The 17,347-nt window shown below is 38.7% G+C and overlaps 1 protein-coding gene across 1 annotated transcript in view; it reads left to right on the top strand.

Moving 5' to 3' along the window:
• The window catches only part of PPP3CA (protein phosphatase 3 catalytic subunit alpha), a 169,738-nt gene extending 153,190 nt beyond the window's left edge, over positions 1 to 16,548 (top strand). Inside the window, exons 11-13 of the mRNA XM_041424476.1 lie at positions 4,850 to 4,934; positions 8,759 to 8,856; positions 14,803 to 16,548. Coding sequence (XP_041280410.1) covers positions 4,850 to 4,934; positions 8,759 to 8,856; positions 14,803 to 14,996 — 377 coding nt within the window. The 3' untranslated portion in view covers positions 14,997 to 16,548. The remainder of the gene's footprint in view (positions 1 to 4,849; positions 4,935 to 8,758; positions 8,857 to 14,802) is intronic.
• Positions 16,549 to 17,347: the final 799 nt, after the last annotated feature.

Raw genomic sequence — 17,347 nt, 5'->3', positions numbered from 1 at the left:
TGATTTCCTTTCTCTCCTTGCAGTTTGAACATGCCCTGACCTGGGTTCCCACAAGTAGTGAGAATGGTCCCATCACTATGGTTTGCACTGATCATTCATTTGTTACCTTCTTTTACATTTTCTTGCCTTCTGTTTTCCCCTATCATTCCTTCCTTCAAAACAAAACCCCATTAGTATTGCCTGACTTCACTGCATGGTGTTCTTGTGAGCCCTTTTTTATTTATTATTATTTTTAATTCTGAGTCATGTATGTTACATCTAGCCATGAGCAGGATGCTCAACAGCATGTGTTCCTTTTTTTTTTTCCCTGCCCCCTCACTGTTTTTTTCCCCCTAAGGAAACACATCATGGGGATTTGATCAATTTGTTGTAGGCAGTTTCTGTGTAAGCTTACTGTGAAAAAAGCCTAAATATCGTAATGCCCTTTATCCCATATGTCCCTGCTGGCCTGTATTGGCCTTTTGGTTTCACTCACTTCAAAAATGAGAGAACATGATAGGTCAAGTTTCCTTATCTCTGATAGTTTCCTCTTGCTGTACTTTCTCTTTCCTCTTTGCTGTGGTAGTTGCAATATAATCTGATCCAGACAAAAATGTCTTGGGCAAATGTTAGTTCATGTGCTGTAAGTTTGTGCATCAAACATATCACTTAGCAACAGGAGCTGCAAATACCTCTACCTAGCGAGCATACAGTCAGAGTTCTGTTTTGTTTTAATTAGCAACATTTCTGGCCTCATGCATTTGATTGAATAAACTAAACTGCTAATTAAAAGGGTACAATAATGCAATAAACAATTTGACACAAATGCACTGCTTGCTTTGTATGCATCCTTACCATGATTTGGCATGAAGACACTCCTAAATTATCTACAAATTTTTTTGTATTGCCTTCAACAATGTAGCTCTCAGCCTTCTCACAAAAAAAGCCACTGTCAGAGCCATTAGCTACAGCATTTATTCCTTTGTTGGAAAACAGCTTCCTAATACAGTGCTGTAGTTCCAACCTAAAGAGAATTCCCAAGTCAGACACCTCCTGCCAATCATAACCTGGTTCTGCTGTGAACAGTAGTATGTGACATTTGCCACATCTCTGTGCAGTAAACTGGCCTGGAGCCAGCTCAGCAGCAACTAACAGACTGATAGAGCAAAAGCAAGGGTCTTGTCCTTAGGTCTGTTACTTACCAATATCTTGATACAGACCTTCATGGTCCTGCCTGATGAGAGTGTCTTAGCTTGCCAATGAGTTGATTTGTAGCTGGGAGAGAAATGGAGGGGTTTTCCCAGTGGTTTGTGTTTGTTCTTCCTCCAAACCAGCAAGGCTGGGCTGCAGTGCGTACTTAATTTCTGTGAGTTGGTGACAGAGTGGCATTTTAATGTGATCTTTGTATTTATTATTCTCTCTATGGTTTGGTCAGATGTGGTGGTTTCCATGCCCAAAGCATTTTTCCTGTGAGCTGCATTACGGCACATCGGTGTGCTCTGCCTCTGGACCAACCTAGCAGCATGCATTAGATGCCCAGTATCCCCAGAGCATGTGCCATGGTGCAGTTGTGCCTGGGCACCAAGAGCTGCACTCGTCTTGCCCTCAAACAGCTGATTTTAAAATGCAGTACCCTGCATGGTGGTGGCGTTTGAATTTGCTGACTGAGAGCTGCTGGAGCGTTTGGACAAATGCGGGCGTGCAGCGGGTGGCACAGATGCTGGTAGGAGCAGCAGACATGGCTGGGACACTGAGCTACTCTGGCAGAGAACTGGAGCAATTCGTTTGGCCCTTTTAACAAAAGAGGCATCATCACACAGGCACACCCCATATGGCCAGGGTGGGGATGTTTTTGGGAAGTGATTAGCCTTATCAAAGCAGCAGCAACGATGTAGGAGAAAGTCTGTGTTGGGGAGGTGGTGACACCGCTGCTGGTCTCCTGCCTGCATGTTGATTCCCTGCAAAACCTACTAACAAGGCTTTAGGCTGAAAAGGTTTCTTTTTTTTCTTTTTCCTTTCTCATTTTCAAGCTGTTTCTTTCCTTTTGGATGTTCTCTGCTTAATTTGTTTCTTTTCTGTTTTTCAGACTTTATTTAAACATTACACTTCCGTTGATGTTGTCAAATGTTCTGTATTATTTTTTATTTTCATTCTACAAACATCACTGATCTTTTTCTTTTCCCCTCTTTGGAATTCATAAGAAGATCCCATTTATGCACAGAAGAAAGGTATTCAATAAGTTGGAAGGCTCAAGTTTTATTAATTTTCCTAATGCTTAACTACATAATATATATTAGCATACCAGTTAGAGATTTGGGGTTGACTTTTTTACTCAGCACTGTTTTAAATCTGTTCAATCCTACGTCTTAGGGTATTGTCAGCATTTATAGTCTTTTTTTTTCCTTCTTGTACTTCTTAATCTGAACATTTAAATTGCCTTTCATATGAATCCTTCCTATCCAGCTTGCAGATTCTGTGTTTTGATACCAATCCAAAATCCAACAGAACTTGTTAAATCACTGAAATAAAATTCAAAGCTTTTATATTCCCCCCCAGATAATTTTTACACGTCAACTTTAAACGCTTTTTTAAAGTTCCTTCATTCAAAAAGGGTTTGTTTAGATATTGGAAGATCTTGTAAAGATATTTTCCAGCCTAAATGAGTCTATGTTTCTAAGAAAGGAAGTTAGAATCTTAAGAGGATATCTGGCAATGTTTGCAAGAGCTGAAATTAACCCTTTTACCTATAGCCAGTTCTTAGGTTTTGACTCATTTATTTTCACATAGGTGTGTGCTTAAGTATAGCTCAAGTAATTGATCGGGATTTGCAGTAATAGTGAATTTCAAAATATTAAACTAGATACACTTGGAATGTGAGTCTAAGATTTATATATAAATAGTTAAGAAATCCACATACTGTAAGGTTAGTGATATTCAGTCAAAACTAACAGAGCAATAAAACACTGTGAATATCAGGTGCATTTGTTAATTAAGCCAGAGAAGATAAATCAAATTATTACTAATATTTACTAATCGTATGTCATTTTCACAGATTTGTTACATTAGGAAATTCAGTGGAGACCAAACTCTTTTAAGTATATTTTTTAGTAACCTCTATGTGTATCAATGAGATACAAAATACTTCCTTTGAGCATGTTGTGTTTTATGATTAAGGAAGGGTTTTTTTCTATTCTTATTTTGTATTTAAGTGTTGGACATTATATTTCACTTCAGTCATAAATTATAGTTCCAGTTTTCAATTCTCAAGTATCCTGTAGTCTTAGTTGCTGTTCAACTTTTTGAATATCCTTATAAGACACACCAGAATAGTGTGGACTTGTAATAAGCAAGTAGGGATTGTGATGCTTAGGGGGAAGAAAGGAAGACAAATCATGCTCAAGTGTTTTCAGAATAGGAAAGGCTGGAAACCATGTCTTGTCAGCTCACAGTTCTGTGAGATCATAGTACTGAGGCAGAAAGGTACCACCTTCTGTTCCTGGAGAACCCAGCTGAATCAGTGCTGTTTTATTTAAACTTTTCATTAAACTGTTTAAAGTATATTACATTAATTCAGTTACAGCTGAATTACAGCTGTTTCTCCCACTCTTTATTGTCTAGAATTAGACATTTATGCCCAAGTGTTCATATCTCTTTTTATCTTTATATGTTTTAATATTTGCTTTATATTTTTATCTTTATGTGTGGGAGATTTGAAAGCCATCATTCTGAGTATTTTTTACGGAGAAAGCTAACTTTATTCCACCCAAAACCAGGACAGTATCCTGGTATATCATAGTAAGTCCCACGTTTTCCAGTACACCATCACCTTTCCTGGTTTTGGTAGATAAACACACAGATACCATTCCCCTTAGTCTATGGGCTATTCCCTAAAAAAGTCCATTGAGTTCATGAATTCCATGACCTTGAGCTCCTGTCATAACAGTTTTTCAGGGCAGGAAAGATAGTGTGTGGTGTGTGAGGTGTTGGACTGTTGCATGCTGAAGCCAGTTCTGATTCCATCACCACTTGTCCAGTTTCATCCAAGCATATTCTTCACTAATGTTGTCCTCCTCATTTTTGCCCATTTCTGCTGATTTAGCTTCTCTGATGGGCTCTACAAAATGGATCAATTTGTTAGGATTTTAAAACAGAAATTTTTATTTTTGCCCTTGAGTTCTGGAGTAACAAAGAAGGGAGTGTTACTGTGATGTGTAGAGGTGTCTGAACAGGCAGGAGCTGTCAGGGAGCATCCACACAAGTCAAGGTTAGCTGTCCTTCAGAAACCTTTAGAAGAAATCTTCATGATGTATGTGGTTCTGATTGTGATAATTAATGAAACTGGCTTTCTGAGTATAACAGAACATTTTCTCGGGGACGTGGGGATCTTTTGTAATATGTACTGTTTGCTTTTTCCATTCAGGCGGTTCTTTCTTGCATGTACAGATTTTGATGATATCCAAGTAACAAGTACACCTCAAACTCAGCCAAACTTTAGTCTGTGTTGCACTATACCTTTTTTTTTTAAGGCAGAGTATTGTGTGTGTGTGTGTGTGTGTTCAGAAATTTCAAAGCAATTGTAATTTTGAGCAGTCCATAGCAGTGAATAGAAGGAAGTTGCTCTGTGGAACTCTCTTTGCCACTGCCAGCCAACACAACTCCTACCATCTCATGCTCCTGTACAGGACTCTGCCCTTAGGTTTTATTATCTTTAAATAGTTTTTTACTAGGAATGAGAAAGTATTTTCAGTTTTGATTACATATGTGGCTTAGTTTGGCAAACTGTAGCATTAATATGATGTTTCTTGTTGAGAGTATTTAGTGATGAATTGTTTACAAATCCCTATAACAGTTTTTGATGTCTTTTCCATAGGTGCAACAGCTGCTGCTCGAAAGGAGGTTATAAGGAACAAGATACGAGCAATAGGAAAAATGGCTAGAGTTTTCTCAGTGTTAAGGTAAGGTTTTGTGCTGGGTTAGTTTTTTTTTTAGTGTTGAATGATATCTTTGAATGGTTACTTAGAGCACTCAACTGTTAATCAAACAGCAAATTTGCTATTTTAGTATACCACCCAACTGGGTTCTACTGCAACCTCTTAGAATTTTTTTTATTTGTACAATGGTGCTATTTATTTTGGCTCTGAATAGTCTTCCTCAGGGCATTTGCTGAATATAAAACAGACAAACAAAAGACATCAGCCAAAAAAATTCCAATTACCATTTTAAAAACTCTTGCTGACCAGGTGTACTAATTAACTTCTAGCCCCTGTGAGGCAAGCATTAAATGTGGGGAAAGGGTATGTTATACATCACCTCTCATTAAAAAAGAAGTCAGCTGTCACACCTTGTCACCCGCAGATGTTGCTACAGCCACGAGTAACGATGACTAAGATGAAAGTGTTAGGGTCATTTGCCTAGAAATCCAGGAAACGGTTGTGCAGGCAACAGCAGCTTGTTCCTTTGGGTTGCACTCCCCGAAACATATGAACATGAGCAACTAATTGCTGCTATCCAGTGTTTAGAACTCTCCATTTGATGTCTCTGAGCAGAAGAGAAAACATGCTGTACTGTGCTGTAGTCTAAATATAGAAAATACCGTTCTCCCTCCCTTCCAGCGAGCAATTTTTTCCTCAGGAAGCTGTGTGTTGGTCTGCTGGAGTCAGTTGATGGCTGTTAAGCATAGTGAAAAATCATGGGAGTTCTAAAACATTTACTGTTAGGATTTCATGATTGATGTAAGAAGAATAAATAAAATAGTTACTTGAAGAATCTGCTATTTAATTTCAGTGGAAACTGTCCAACTTGCTTGCTTTGAATGCAGCATGCCAGCAGTGGGCAGGTTCTCTGTAGGGCTATGCATGGGCACAGCACCTCACCCATGCCTTGCAGATTGCAGCAGCATAACTTTAAATAGCAAACTGAGATGGAGAGATGGAGGGCTTTGTACCTGGGGATCCCAGAGTATTACAAGTGACTTACTGGTGGTGCATGAGCTACTTCAAAGTGATGCCCATAAAAAAAACCCCAGGTTGGCATCATGCCTTTTCCCTAAACAAGATGGGGGAGCAATCAAATGTTTCCACCTGCTTCTCTGTACCACGTCTGGCAGAGAGCCTGGAGGTGGCTGCTACCACCTTCATAAAACAGCACAACTATTTTTCTCTAATGATAGTTGAGCAAACAAAGTTTGGGAAACTTGGCTTTCTCCCATAACCTTGAACCACAGCTTCTGGATTGACTGTATTCCGTTGTGAACCACCTTTTAAAATATAGGATTAGTTCACAAGAGTTGTCAACTTTAATAAGCAGAAGGATCTGAAGTTGGATGATCAGCTGATATATTTGGAGTTTTACAACTTACAGATTTTTGACATGAGCCATGTGTCACACTTCTTCAAAGGAATCTGTAGGGCAGAAGCTTTTCAATGGTTTCATGGATGGAAGAGGGATACAGAATAATTCCTGCATCTGCTCTGTCTACAATGATACACATAAGTCTCAAACCTTAAGTCTACCCCAGGCAAAACCACCACAGCCTTTTACTGCTCTTGATTCTTGAAAGCTTTGCAAGAAAGACTGTGGAGGAAGAGTAGATTTGTTTTCCCTTAGCTTTAACCAGCAAATACAGCACATCCTCACTGTGATCCAAGGCATAGTCAGCAAATAAACAGGTACCTGCAGTGCATAGTTTTGGTGACAGCTCTTCCAGGGGGATGAGTGACATTTCATCCCAGCCATCACTGGGATACCTGTTCTCTTTTTTTCTGAGCAAGGCTGATTCTCCTCAGCTAGGTGGAAGGCTGCTAGGCAGCAAAAATTTCACAGGGTAATCTTCCAAATACTATTCCTGTAGAAAAGCCTGGGATATTTTTTCTGTCTTGCCAGCATAATCCGCATAAGACACAAGTGTCAGGTAGTTGTGTGTAACCCTAAGAAGAAATCAGCAGTGCCATCATCTATCATCTGTCTATATATCAACCTGCTCTGGAAATCTTTGACGTTCCTGTACAAGTCATTGTGTTTTATGGAGTTTATTTCACTAATTCTTGAAATCTTTCTGAATTAGTAGCACCTAAACTGACCATCTGCAAAGAATTTAGTCATCTCTTCTTTGGGCTGGAGTGGTCTCTTTCCTCAAGGATATAACTTGAATGTAAAGCTGAAATAATTTCAGCCATTTTAGTGTAAAAAAACGGATCTCAAAATAGTGTTGTATTGAGTTTCAAATGTTACAAATGAGCTTTGATGAAAATAGCTATTGTAGAAAGGTTGGCTTAAGCTAAATGGAAGACTTTGCGATTCCTTGTCATTGACTCTCTCCAACTTTGTTTCTCAAGTCTGACTTTTCTTTCAGTGTATTTAGACTGGAGAGAGGTAATAAAATACTTAATCAGTCTATTATCCCTTTTTTTTAATAGAAATAAATGGCATCAAATAGAAATGAAGGAACACTGAAGGCTAAAACATCATGATATTTTTGACGTACATCTTTCTTGTGCATATTCAGTTTAAAGACAATAAAAATACAGTCAGTAAACTTAACCCATGAGGGTAAAGCTAAAAGTGCCATTGCAGTTTAGTTAAAAAAAAAAAAGAAAGAAAGATACATAATGTACTGAATAATTGAGAGAAGGCAAAAGCTTTGCTGTGTAACTGTTGATGGTAAAAATACTGTGTTAATTCTGAAAAGATTTTGCTCTTGCGTTAGTTCTAATTGCTTGAAAAACTGCAAGCAAAATGATCACAATTTGATTTTGACTATTACATAATGAAAAGTGAGTGCAAGCAGAATTATTTTCAAACTAAAAATAGAACTTGAAGAGTATATGTAGTAGGTAAACAAGAGTTGTTTCATATACGTGAGTCATTCAGGGCATGTAGGTCCAAAGAAAATTGTAAGCAGTAGAATTGCTGAGAGACGGTTTTTATAGACAAAACCACATTATCCTCAAGTGAATGTGGAACTAAATTCTGTCTTTGTATTTGCTTCCTACAGCTTAATGTCATTATATACTTCAAAGTAAAGCACTTCAAAATAGGTTTCTCTTAAGGAATTGGGGTCAGTTTTGCTGCTGAGAAAGTATGTCACCACAGGCAGCATTACAGTCCTTGTAGAAAGTTTTATTTAAAGGCTTCTTAAAGGCTTCTGAATAGAGCTGTTGTATTCCTCTAGCCATGTATTTAAAAACTCTGTATTTGGAGACCAGCAAAGCATATTTCGGTTTCCTAAAACAATTTTGTTTAATCCGTATTATTTTTAGCATACAAAACTATTAAGGACAGTACTAGCAAAGATGGAAGTGCTTATTAATTTTAATGAGCTTTTAGCTGCCTTTCTTTAAGTGCCTGGTGATCATCAATAAATAATGCACCTGCCTGCTAGTGCAGACAAGAGCAAACTAACAGTTTAAGTTGATTTTAGACCACACAGTGTAAAATGCCTAAATGCAGTGTTGGCAATATCTGGTTCTTCTGGTCCTTCTCCTATCAGATTTGAGTTTACAGATGTGTTGTTTTACAGGCACAGGTTATAGTGTTAACTACAGTAGGAGTTGCATGTGGTGTGATGCAAAGGTTAACCATGTACACAGCAGTGAAGCGGACTTCACTGGTGCTGATGTTATCCCCAAATGCAGTCTATCTTGTCAAGGAGATTGGGGATGACAAAATCATTGCAGGGCAGGTGTAGCTTAAGATGTCTAAAATATATCCCGTGTTTTTAAGAAAGACATTTATTTACTTTCGGTGGTTTTATTTTTCATTTCTCTTTTAACTTCCACAGAGAAGAGAGTGAGAGTGTGCTGACGCTGAAAGGTTTGACTCCAACAGGAATGCTGCCCAGTGGTGTGCTCTCTGGAGGAAAACAAACACTGCAAAGCGGTAAGCCTGTTTGCCTGTGTGTCTTGTCCTGTGTGCAAAAAACAATTGGTTTTCAACTGCAGAACCTAAGAAAAGTACACAGCTGTCTCAGAAAAAAAAAAAAAAAAAAAAAAAAAAAAAACCAAAACCACAAGAAAGGACAGAAAAAAGCCAGGCAGTTTGTTGTGCTGGAGCATTTGTGAGCAGTTCATGTAAGGCCACTTCTCAAGACTTGCTACATAGCATCAATTTTCAGAGAAAAGAGGGGAGGGGGGAGCCCCTGAAAATCAACTGTTCAGAATGGTAGCTCTGGATTGCATGTGACGTGCACTCTTTCCACAGTTCATAGCACCTTTTGGGGTTTTTTTAAAGAGCAGCCCTTGATACATGGAGTACTGAAGGTTCGGCTTAGCTAATGACACTCAAACTCTTATTTTATCTGATTTTTCTTCCTCATAGAGAGCCACCAATGGAAAATAGGTCTAGAATTAGATTTTCTCTCCTAGAAACTCTAGGAGACAACATGAGAACAATTCCACTCTGATTTAAACCCAAGTGAAGGGAGGCTCTTACAAAAACTGTGTTTGCCTTGTACACAAACACAATACAGATTGTCAGTTTTGTACCAAGTTCTTCTTGTTACAGGAAATTGGTAAGTCTATGGTAGGGCTGCCTTTGTTTCCTTTTGGAATAAGGAGTGTGAAGTGTTTAATTTATTACTGGAAGCTCTCCTTTTTTTTTTTTCTGTGTGTACTGCTGTAGAGTATATTGCAGGCGTGCATAAAGGTCTCTCATTTATTGAGGTTCTATTGGCAGTAGATGTAAGAAATAGAAATGCTTTATAACCTTGACACAGTCTCAGCCTCTTGTTTTCCTGTTTCCTTCCTGGAGCATTCTTTCTCTGTATTTTTCCCTTTACTGTCTCTTTTATCTAGAAGATTCAGGTATACGGTGGTAAACCTCCTTTCCCCCTTTTTTCTCTTCTCTTTTTTCTTGTCTATGACTTGTGTGTGATGGACATAGTAACGTTCTGCTTTGGAAATGCTGCAATATGATTTCACAGGAGGCCTTTCTTAATCGGTTTGTGGTCTTCACCTAAGCTTTTCTCCACATAGTTGCTTTACATTTGTCAGAAAATGTGGTCCAAGGAAACTGCTATTGTTGCCCTGGCAAAATATTAGGAATAGAAACGAATTTGAGAAAATTGCCAAATGTTCTTGTTGCAATGGCTAAAAGGAAAATCTCCTCATACTGCAGTATTCTGGCTCAGTAAAACATTACTATACACAAGCTTCTGCATTAGTTAACACATAGTATCCCATTCACCAAATACTCTGAAGTTCATATAGTTTCTGTTAAGCACACAAATTGCCATATGTATTAACAGAAAATATGAGTAGTATGTTCTGTTGTGCAAGTATACATTTTAGTCCTCATTTTTTCTAATGTGTCAGTGCTGGTTTGGATCTAGTTATTCATTTTAATTTTTCATCCTAGTTATCATGTTTCCTTTTCTTTTGAGTTTGCGTTGGTTTTGTTCCTTGTTTTTTGGCCATCTCTCTTGCTCTGCTGCTTGAGAGACATAGGCTTACCTTGGTGCATGAGGGTTAAATTCTCTCACTTCCCCATGCAGCAAGATAATAGTATAGCTATTTTAGAATATATCTTAATCCATATCTAACATCCTAACTTGAAAGAAAAAAAAAAAGTTTGCATTTTATGTAGGGGAAAACAAGACAAAAAAGAAGAGACGACTTCCTAAAAACTTGATTTGTTGAACTGTTCTCTAAACCAGAGAAATTCTTGAAAATCGAAATGTCTTTTAAAATATTTGCTATATTGGATTGCATTTAATGATTTGCATCAGCTTCTAAACCTCTGACTCTAAAAGAAAATGCATACTAAAGCTGATGGTAATGCATACTAAAATGCATACTAAAGCTGATGGGTAAAATTCAAATGAAAGTATATGCTTAAGAACCATTAATGGTTTCACAACAGTGGTAACATGGTATTCATAACATTGCAGCAATCTCCTGGTTACAAGCTCTGCTCTCTCTGACCAGGCTTTGCAACTTTGGAGGTCCAACAGTCAATCTTACATCTACATCCATTGATTTAAATAAAATATTAGCAAAATGTTCTTTTTCAGAGACTGGGTTGACAAAAATAAAGTTTACAGATGGAGTAGACTGGACAAGGTTGCAAGCAAAGGCAAAGCTTGCTGAAGATCCCATGCTGTGGGGATGTTTCTTTTAGTCAGGAGAGAGAAAGAAAACAATTCTGTTCAGCTGTATATGGAATTCCTTTGCCTTGCACTGGCATCAGTACTTTTCAGGCTGATGTTGTAAGTTGTGTGAATTTTGTGCAATGGCTTTATGCCATTTTTTGTTCTCTTTTGACAGGGCAAGTCAAACTGCTCTTACTGGGAGCTGGAACAATTATATAATGACCTTTTCAGGTCAGATGTGCAATATGGAAGACATTTACATTTTGTAGCTCTTTACAGTCAAAAGAAAACTTCTTAAATGTGTCTTTAAAAACCTTTAGTTTGTGAAACTTCTGCTTTAAAACAAACTCTAGCTTAATTCAGTCTGCAAATTACTGTTTTTGTCTAAACATTTCTCTGTGTGTCTGTTTTGCCAAAATCCAGCACTTACAGTAACATTAGTGTTGTAGCTCCTTTGCTATTCACTGACTTGTTCTTAGAGTTGAAATCCTCTGCTCATTTTTTCTCATTCGTTTTGCTACCCCTTTCTTCTCTTCAGCTACTGTTGAGGCTATTGAGGCTGATGAAGGTAAATTGGCCAGTCCCCTTTCTGTTGGTGCCACAACAGATAAGGGCTCTGCTGGGTGTATTCATTTTGCTGTAGCTTGTACAGATTGTGTGGGTGTTGGGCTAACAATTGTGGCTCGGTATTAACCAAAATGTAATTGCTTTAAAGGGGAAAGTGTTTTTTTGGTTTTTCTTTCTGTTGCTGCTGTTGAGGTTTTCTCTTTCTGTAAGTTACAAACACGTTGAAGTTGCTGTATGTTGAACTAAGCACTGAGTAATGCCACAGGAGGAGATCAGGGAACTCGGATTTCACGGGACATAACTTGGCAGCAGCTCGTAAATGTTTTGTGACACATAGCTCAAAAGCTGTGCGCTGGAGGCTGGCTCAAACTATCCTCAGCAATTTCTGGTCAAAGAAAACACTTAGCTTTTTATATATTCTCTCTTTTTGTTGTTGTTTCTTTTCCACTTTTTCTTTATTTATGCTTCAGTTTGTTTCCTTTCTTTTAGGTCACTAATAAAAAAATTTTATTGGTCTTTTGTTATAGTATAGCATGTTTCTGTTTCCCTTTAAAAGTAAAACAACATGAGACATTTGTCTGCAAGATGTCTGCTTCTTTTGGTAGTGGCAGTTTACACACTGGATATTTACGTTAGAGCAACCATTAACACAGGCACCATTTTAGCTGCATATAAAGTGACTGGCTGCCTTAGAAGATTTCTGAATGCTCAGTGTTGAAAACTGGTGTTTTGTTCACAGACCTTTAATTTAACCCTTAACAATTTTTAACACTTCCGTAAAATCTAAGTAACCATGTATTGCAATGTAGAGATGTACAATATTTGTTCAGTATTACAAAGTTTTGGAAGAAGAATTTTCAGAATTCCCCTTTAAAACAAAATTCTTCAGTTGTATTTTGTTCTTGCCCCTCTCAAATTTTCTGTGAGTATTTTTTTTTAGCTAATTTAAGAAAAATCTGATGATTGTTGTCCTTTGGTAAGATGTGCCCTTTTGGCCAGTTGAATTTGTTTTTGAATTTTGTAAAGCAGTGAATGAAATTACAGAACAAACAAGTAAGAGAAAATACAACTGCTTTCTAAATAGCAGTGAGTAAGCTGCTATTTATGTTGGAATTATCTATTCCTGTCGGCAATCTCTAATCTGCAGTGTGCATTCTTGTTGACAGTTTGGCTGTTTTCTGTGATTTTCTGTGACTATGTGTTGTGTTTTAGTAGACTCTCAATGTAACCTGCTAATACTCATTGTCTGACCAGCAACTACAGCAGAGCACCTTCCTTAGTGTTACAGACAATAACGTGTCTACTGGAAATACAATTCCTTAACGTGCCCCATGCCAGCCACACGCACCCCTCGAGTTCATTCTTGATTTGCCGTCCTTGCTAGTTAGACACCGTCACCATAGTCACAACCACTGCTCCACACAAGTGAAGCTTCTGATGGAGGAGAAGTTTCACCAGTTGTCCTTCAGGGCCCAATAACACCAACTGGGCTGTGCTGCTGGCAAGCTCCAGGACACGGCAACTGCTTCAGCTTCAGTGCAGCCATCCATTAAACTATTGCTTTAAGGGATTGGCATGGGTGCTTGTTAGACATCTTCATTTTCTGGTAGAAGGTAAATAAATAAAAAAAAAAAGCCAACCCAAAAGGCAAACCTTAAGAAAACTCACTGTACAACCTGTTCTGTTTTCACTGCTCCGTCCCTGCTCACCTGACTAATCACCATTATGTTGTTGTTCTTCTGAGTTGAAGTATATAATACATGTCAAAAACCATGCACTTCACAAAGTTCCAATGAAACATTTGTGAAACTGGCTAAAGAACTAAATTCTGAGACAAACAGGATGTATCATTTTTCACTGGAAAGGTTGGCACGACCAACATGAAAAAATGCCTTTTCTTGCTCCCCACTAAATGCAAGGAGTGGTAGCTTGGTACCAGGGATATTCTGAGGTTTTGGATGTGTTAGGCTTTTTTTTTTTTAACAGAAGTTACCAGCTTGTCCAGAATCAGGACTGCACATAGGAAGGAGAGTACTTGGGGGTAAAGAGAAGAGAAAATGGGAGAAGGAATAAAGGAATACTGAACTGGATCCCTGAAACTCCCCTACTGTTTTCTCCCCAGGGAGTTTGCAGTTTCCTGGTACTAAAGCACCATTTCTGCTCTATGGCATGTTATGATAGAGGCCTAGCAGAAATTCCAGTTCTGGAAGTGCAGTGCACTGATTTGGTACAGATAAGAGAAAAAACACACAGAAGGCTGATCTATGGGGCTGTGACCTGCTGTTTGCCTACGGTGCTTTTTTTCTCTTTTGCTTTAAATCTAAAGATCTGCAATACTTCAATTAGAGAGAGAATAAAATAAAAATCGCAGTCTGTGAATACATTCCTCAGCCTGTGGCTTCCTTCTGAGGCTGGTATGGCCTCACCAATGTTGCTGCTAAAAGGCAGATCGTAAATCCTCAGTTGGAACTTTGGTCCTTTGTCAGTGCATTTCCTAAGCTAAACTGTATAGCTTTCCAAAATGACAGTATCCCTGATCCGTGTTGAACAGTGTTCCTGCCGTTTGGCTCAAGCTCCTTTCTAGAAGTCCAGGGTTGTATCAGAGAGGATAATTGCCCCAAGCAATCAACAAGCAGCTCAAGTTGAGAACAGAAGGCAGCTTGTTGTAGGGTCACCCCAGATCCTCCCTAGCTTTGATGTGTATCCCACAAAGTGGCCTCACCATGCCATCACCATCTGGAAGTAGCCAGCACTTTTTTGCATGACCTTTAAAAGTTAGGTAGGATGAAGAGCACTAGGGCAAGGCACGGTGTCCTTAAGGCTGTAAGTGATGACAGCAAATGCCAAGTCACCGGCTCACGGCTGTGTCCTCGGCATGGTTCCAAAGTGCAAACTGTAGTTTCATGTCAGCCTCTTGGTGTTCTAAGCTGAGCCCCAGTGGACAACAAAATACTGGAAGTTGATCGTGTTGAAAACAATAGTTGTGTTGGAAGGGACGGTGGTGGTGAGCCCCTAGCTCTTTCTGAGTGTGGTAAGGAGTTGGTGGTGGTGTCAGATCTTCTCGGTGCCGCCTTCCCAAAGAAGGACTCCTGCACTTGTTGCTAAATTGGGGGAAAAGCTGCTGAGAGTTTTATCTTGCTAATTTTATTTTTCAATAATCCTTTATTTAGCTATCAAAGGATTTTCACCCCAGCATAAGATCACTAGCTTCGAAGAGGCCAAAGGCTTAGATCGAATTAATGAGCGAATGCCTCCGCGCAGAGACGTGCCATCCGATGCCAACCTTAACTCCATCAACAAGGCAATCTCCACAGAGACTAATGGCACGGACAGCAACGGCAGTAATAGCAGCAATATCCAGTGACCACTGTCCGGGAGGGGGGCGAGCTGCAGGGCGCGATGGGGTTGCTGCACGTCAGCACTGGGATGTTCTTGCCTCTGATAATAGCTTATTTGCTCTGGGGGCCAGGTGTTGGATTCAGTTTACAAAAATCATCAACAAAGAGATCGTCAACTTTAATTTGGTGGGAGGGCGGGTGGGGGAGACACACCTCCTTTGGATATGCCTTTAAATGCTTGTAGAAAAACGAAAGCTCATGCTGGTATATATTGCAAAGTTAGGGGAATGAACATGTTTTCCTACTACATTGGGAACGTCTAGCTATGTTACTGAAAGGCCTTTTATTATGTTACTGGACATGAAAACTTTGTTTAATTTCTTACTAACTATTGTACGTTTACAGTTGCAGCACTCAACATCTACAACAGCGAAACATTTTTAACAAAATGTACAAACTAAATAAGGACTATTTATTGATAATGTTTTGCTACTCTTGTCAGACAATGGCTATGAAATAAATTAGGCACTCTTTAAAAATACAGAGAAAAAAAGAAAAAAAAAAGTTGGAAATTTGTTTAAAATGCCAAAAAAAAGAGAGAGAGAGAGAGTGAGAGCGAGCGAGAGCGACAGTTTAATTTTGTACAGATTATGCTTACCTCAGGTTTCTTTAGTGTGCTTCAATGCCCTTCTTTAAATATAACACTTACCTTACTAATTTGGCAGCAATTATCTTTTTCTTTGTTAAAAAAAAAACTGGAATAATAACATTTATCTTTTTTTGCTGTTTATATTTAGGGGGGTTTGGTTTGGGAGGTTTTCTGGGGTTTTTTTGGTAAAACAAGTCTTGGTTGTGGCTTGCTAAATTTAAATATTTATGAGTGGTGCATTTTTAAGTATAGTGAACAAGACACCATATTAAGTGCAGTGAAAAGCATCTATATTCTGTAAAAATCTGCCTATGCATGTTTTTTAAGAAAAAATGGCTGTATAGGCCTGTATGGGACTGTAATGCGCTTAGTGGTCTGACTTATACTGGAAATGTATGTATACTGGCGTACTTTATATTCTCTAAAAAGAAAATGCTTAATGCCTTTGAAATTTTGTAATCAAAAAAAAGCTTTGAAAAATCTAAGGGGGGAAGAGTATTCTTAAAGTTTTTAACATAAGCTTGTCAGTGCACATATAGATGGGTAGCATGTTTAGCAAACCTTGTGAAATTTAAATAAGTTTGTAGTTACATGTGAAATTCTAAATGCATGATAACTGTTAATGTCATAATGGTTTAGTCATTTTGTTCTGTTTTGTCATGTGCCACAAAATGTGTAATTTTTTCACTTTTTTCCCTTTGTATATCAGTTACGGGTTTCAACTGGTTCATTCTAAAAAAAGAAAAGGAAACAAAACAAACAGTCCATTGATATTTTTTAACAATTGTATAAGTGCCCAAGTAATTCACTACAGCCTACAGCCTTGCCTTTGTAATTTGACTTCGAAATGTTGGCAATCAAAGCATGCACTTGTAAGAATGAAAGAAGCATTTTATATTACTACTCAATAAAAATGTGCATGAACTTAAGCATTCTGCCCTTTCTTGCTGTCTCAGTGGCAGAAGCGCGCAGGCACCACACGCGTGTGCTTCTTGCTCTCTTTTGCTGTGGACAGGAGAGGACTGCTGGTGTAAGAGATGAGTGACTTGTTTCAAGATTCCAGGTCAGTTCTTTACTAAGAAATAAACCTGTGTGTTACCCAGCTGTTCTAGGCTACTGAATGTCTGCAGACTTCCCCCAGGGTCTGGTTACAACGTTGGGTTTTCACTAAAATGAGTAGGATGTAACCCACAAGTAGAGTGCACAAGAAAAAAAAGCCCTCTGTGTGTTTTCCCTATCTGGAGTGTTTGAAAACGTCAATGAGTATCGTTTACAATGATTGCAATTTTATTTCAAATGCTCTCTCTTTTAGTCAGAGAAGAACTGTCAAAGCTCTGCCTTCTCACTTTCTCCCTAACTGTGCTCAGCATCCTTCCCAAGTCCATCATCCTGCGAAGAGCTGACAGATGATGCCAAATGGTGCAATGCTGTGGGTATTGCCTTAGCCCTCCTTTCAGGTACCATTATTAAATATAGGCTCAGTGCCTGCTTTCTTATATGTTTTTCCCACTTTAGCTCTTGCTAATTTTGACAAAATATGACAGGTGGCAAAAATAAAGAGGTTTCATAATACCTGGGACTATTTCAGATGTAACTTTTCATTTCAGATTGTGTAGAGGTACAGCACAGACGCACAGTCTGTGCGCTCATCTGCCGGGTGGAGCTGTCTGTCCCTCTGGTTCGCGGGCACAGTGCGTGCAGAAGGGAATGGTGACACTGTGCGTGACC

Source organism: Onychostruthus taczanowskii, unplaced genomic scaffold (assembly GCF_017590055.1).
Source record: "Onychostruthus taczanowskii isolate IOZ18803 unplaced genomic scaffold, ASM1759005v1 scaffold82, whole genome shotgun sequence".
Classification (NCBI taxonomy): domain Eukaryota; kingdom Metazoa; phylum Chordata; class Aves; order Passeriformes; family Passeridae; genus Onychostruthus; species Onychostruthus taczanowskii.
This window is presented reverse-complemented; position numbering and strand designations above follow the sequence as displayed.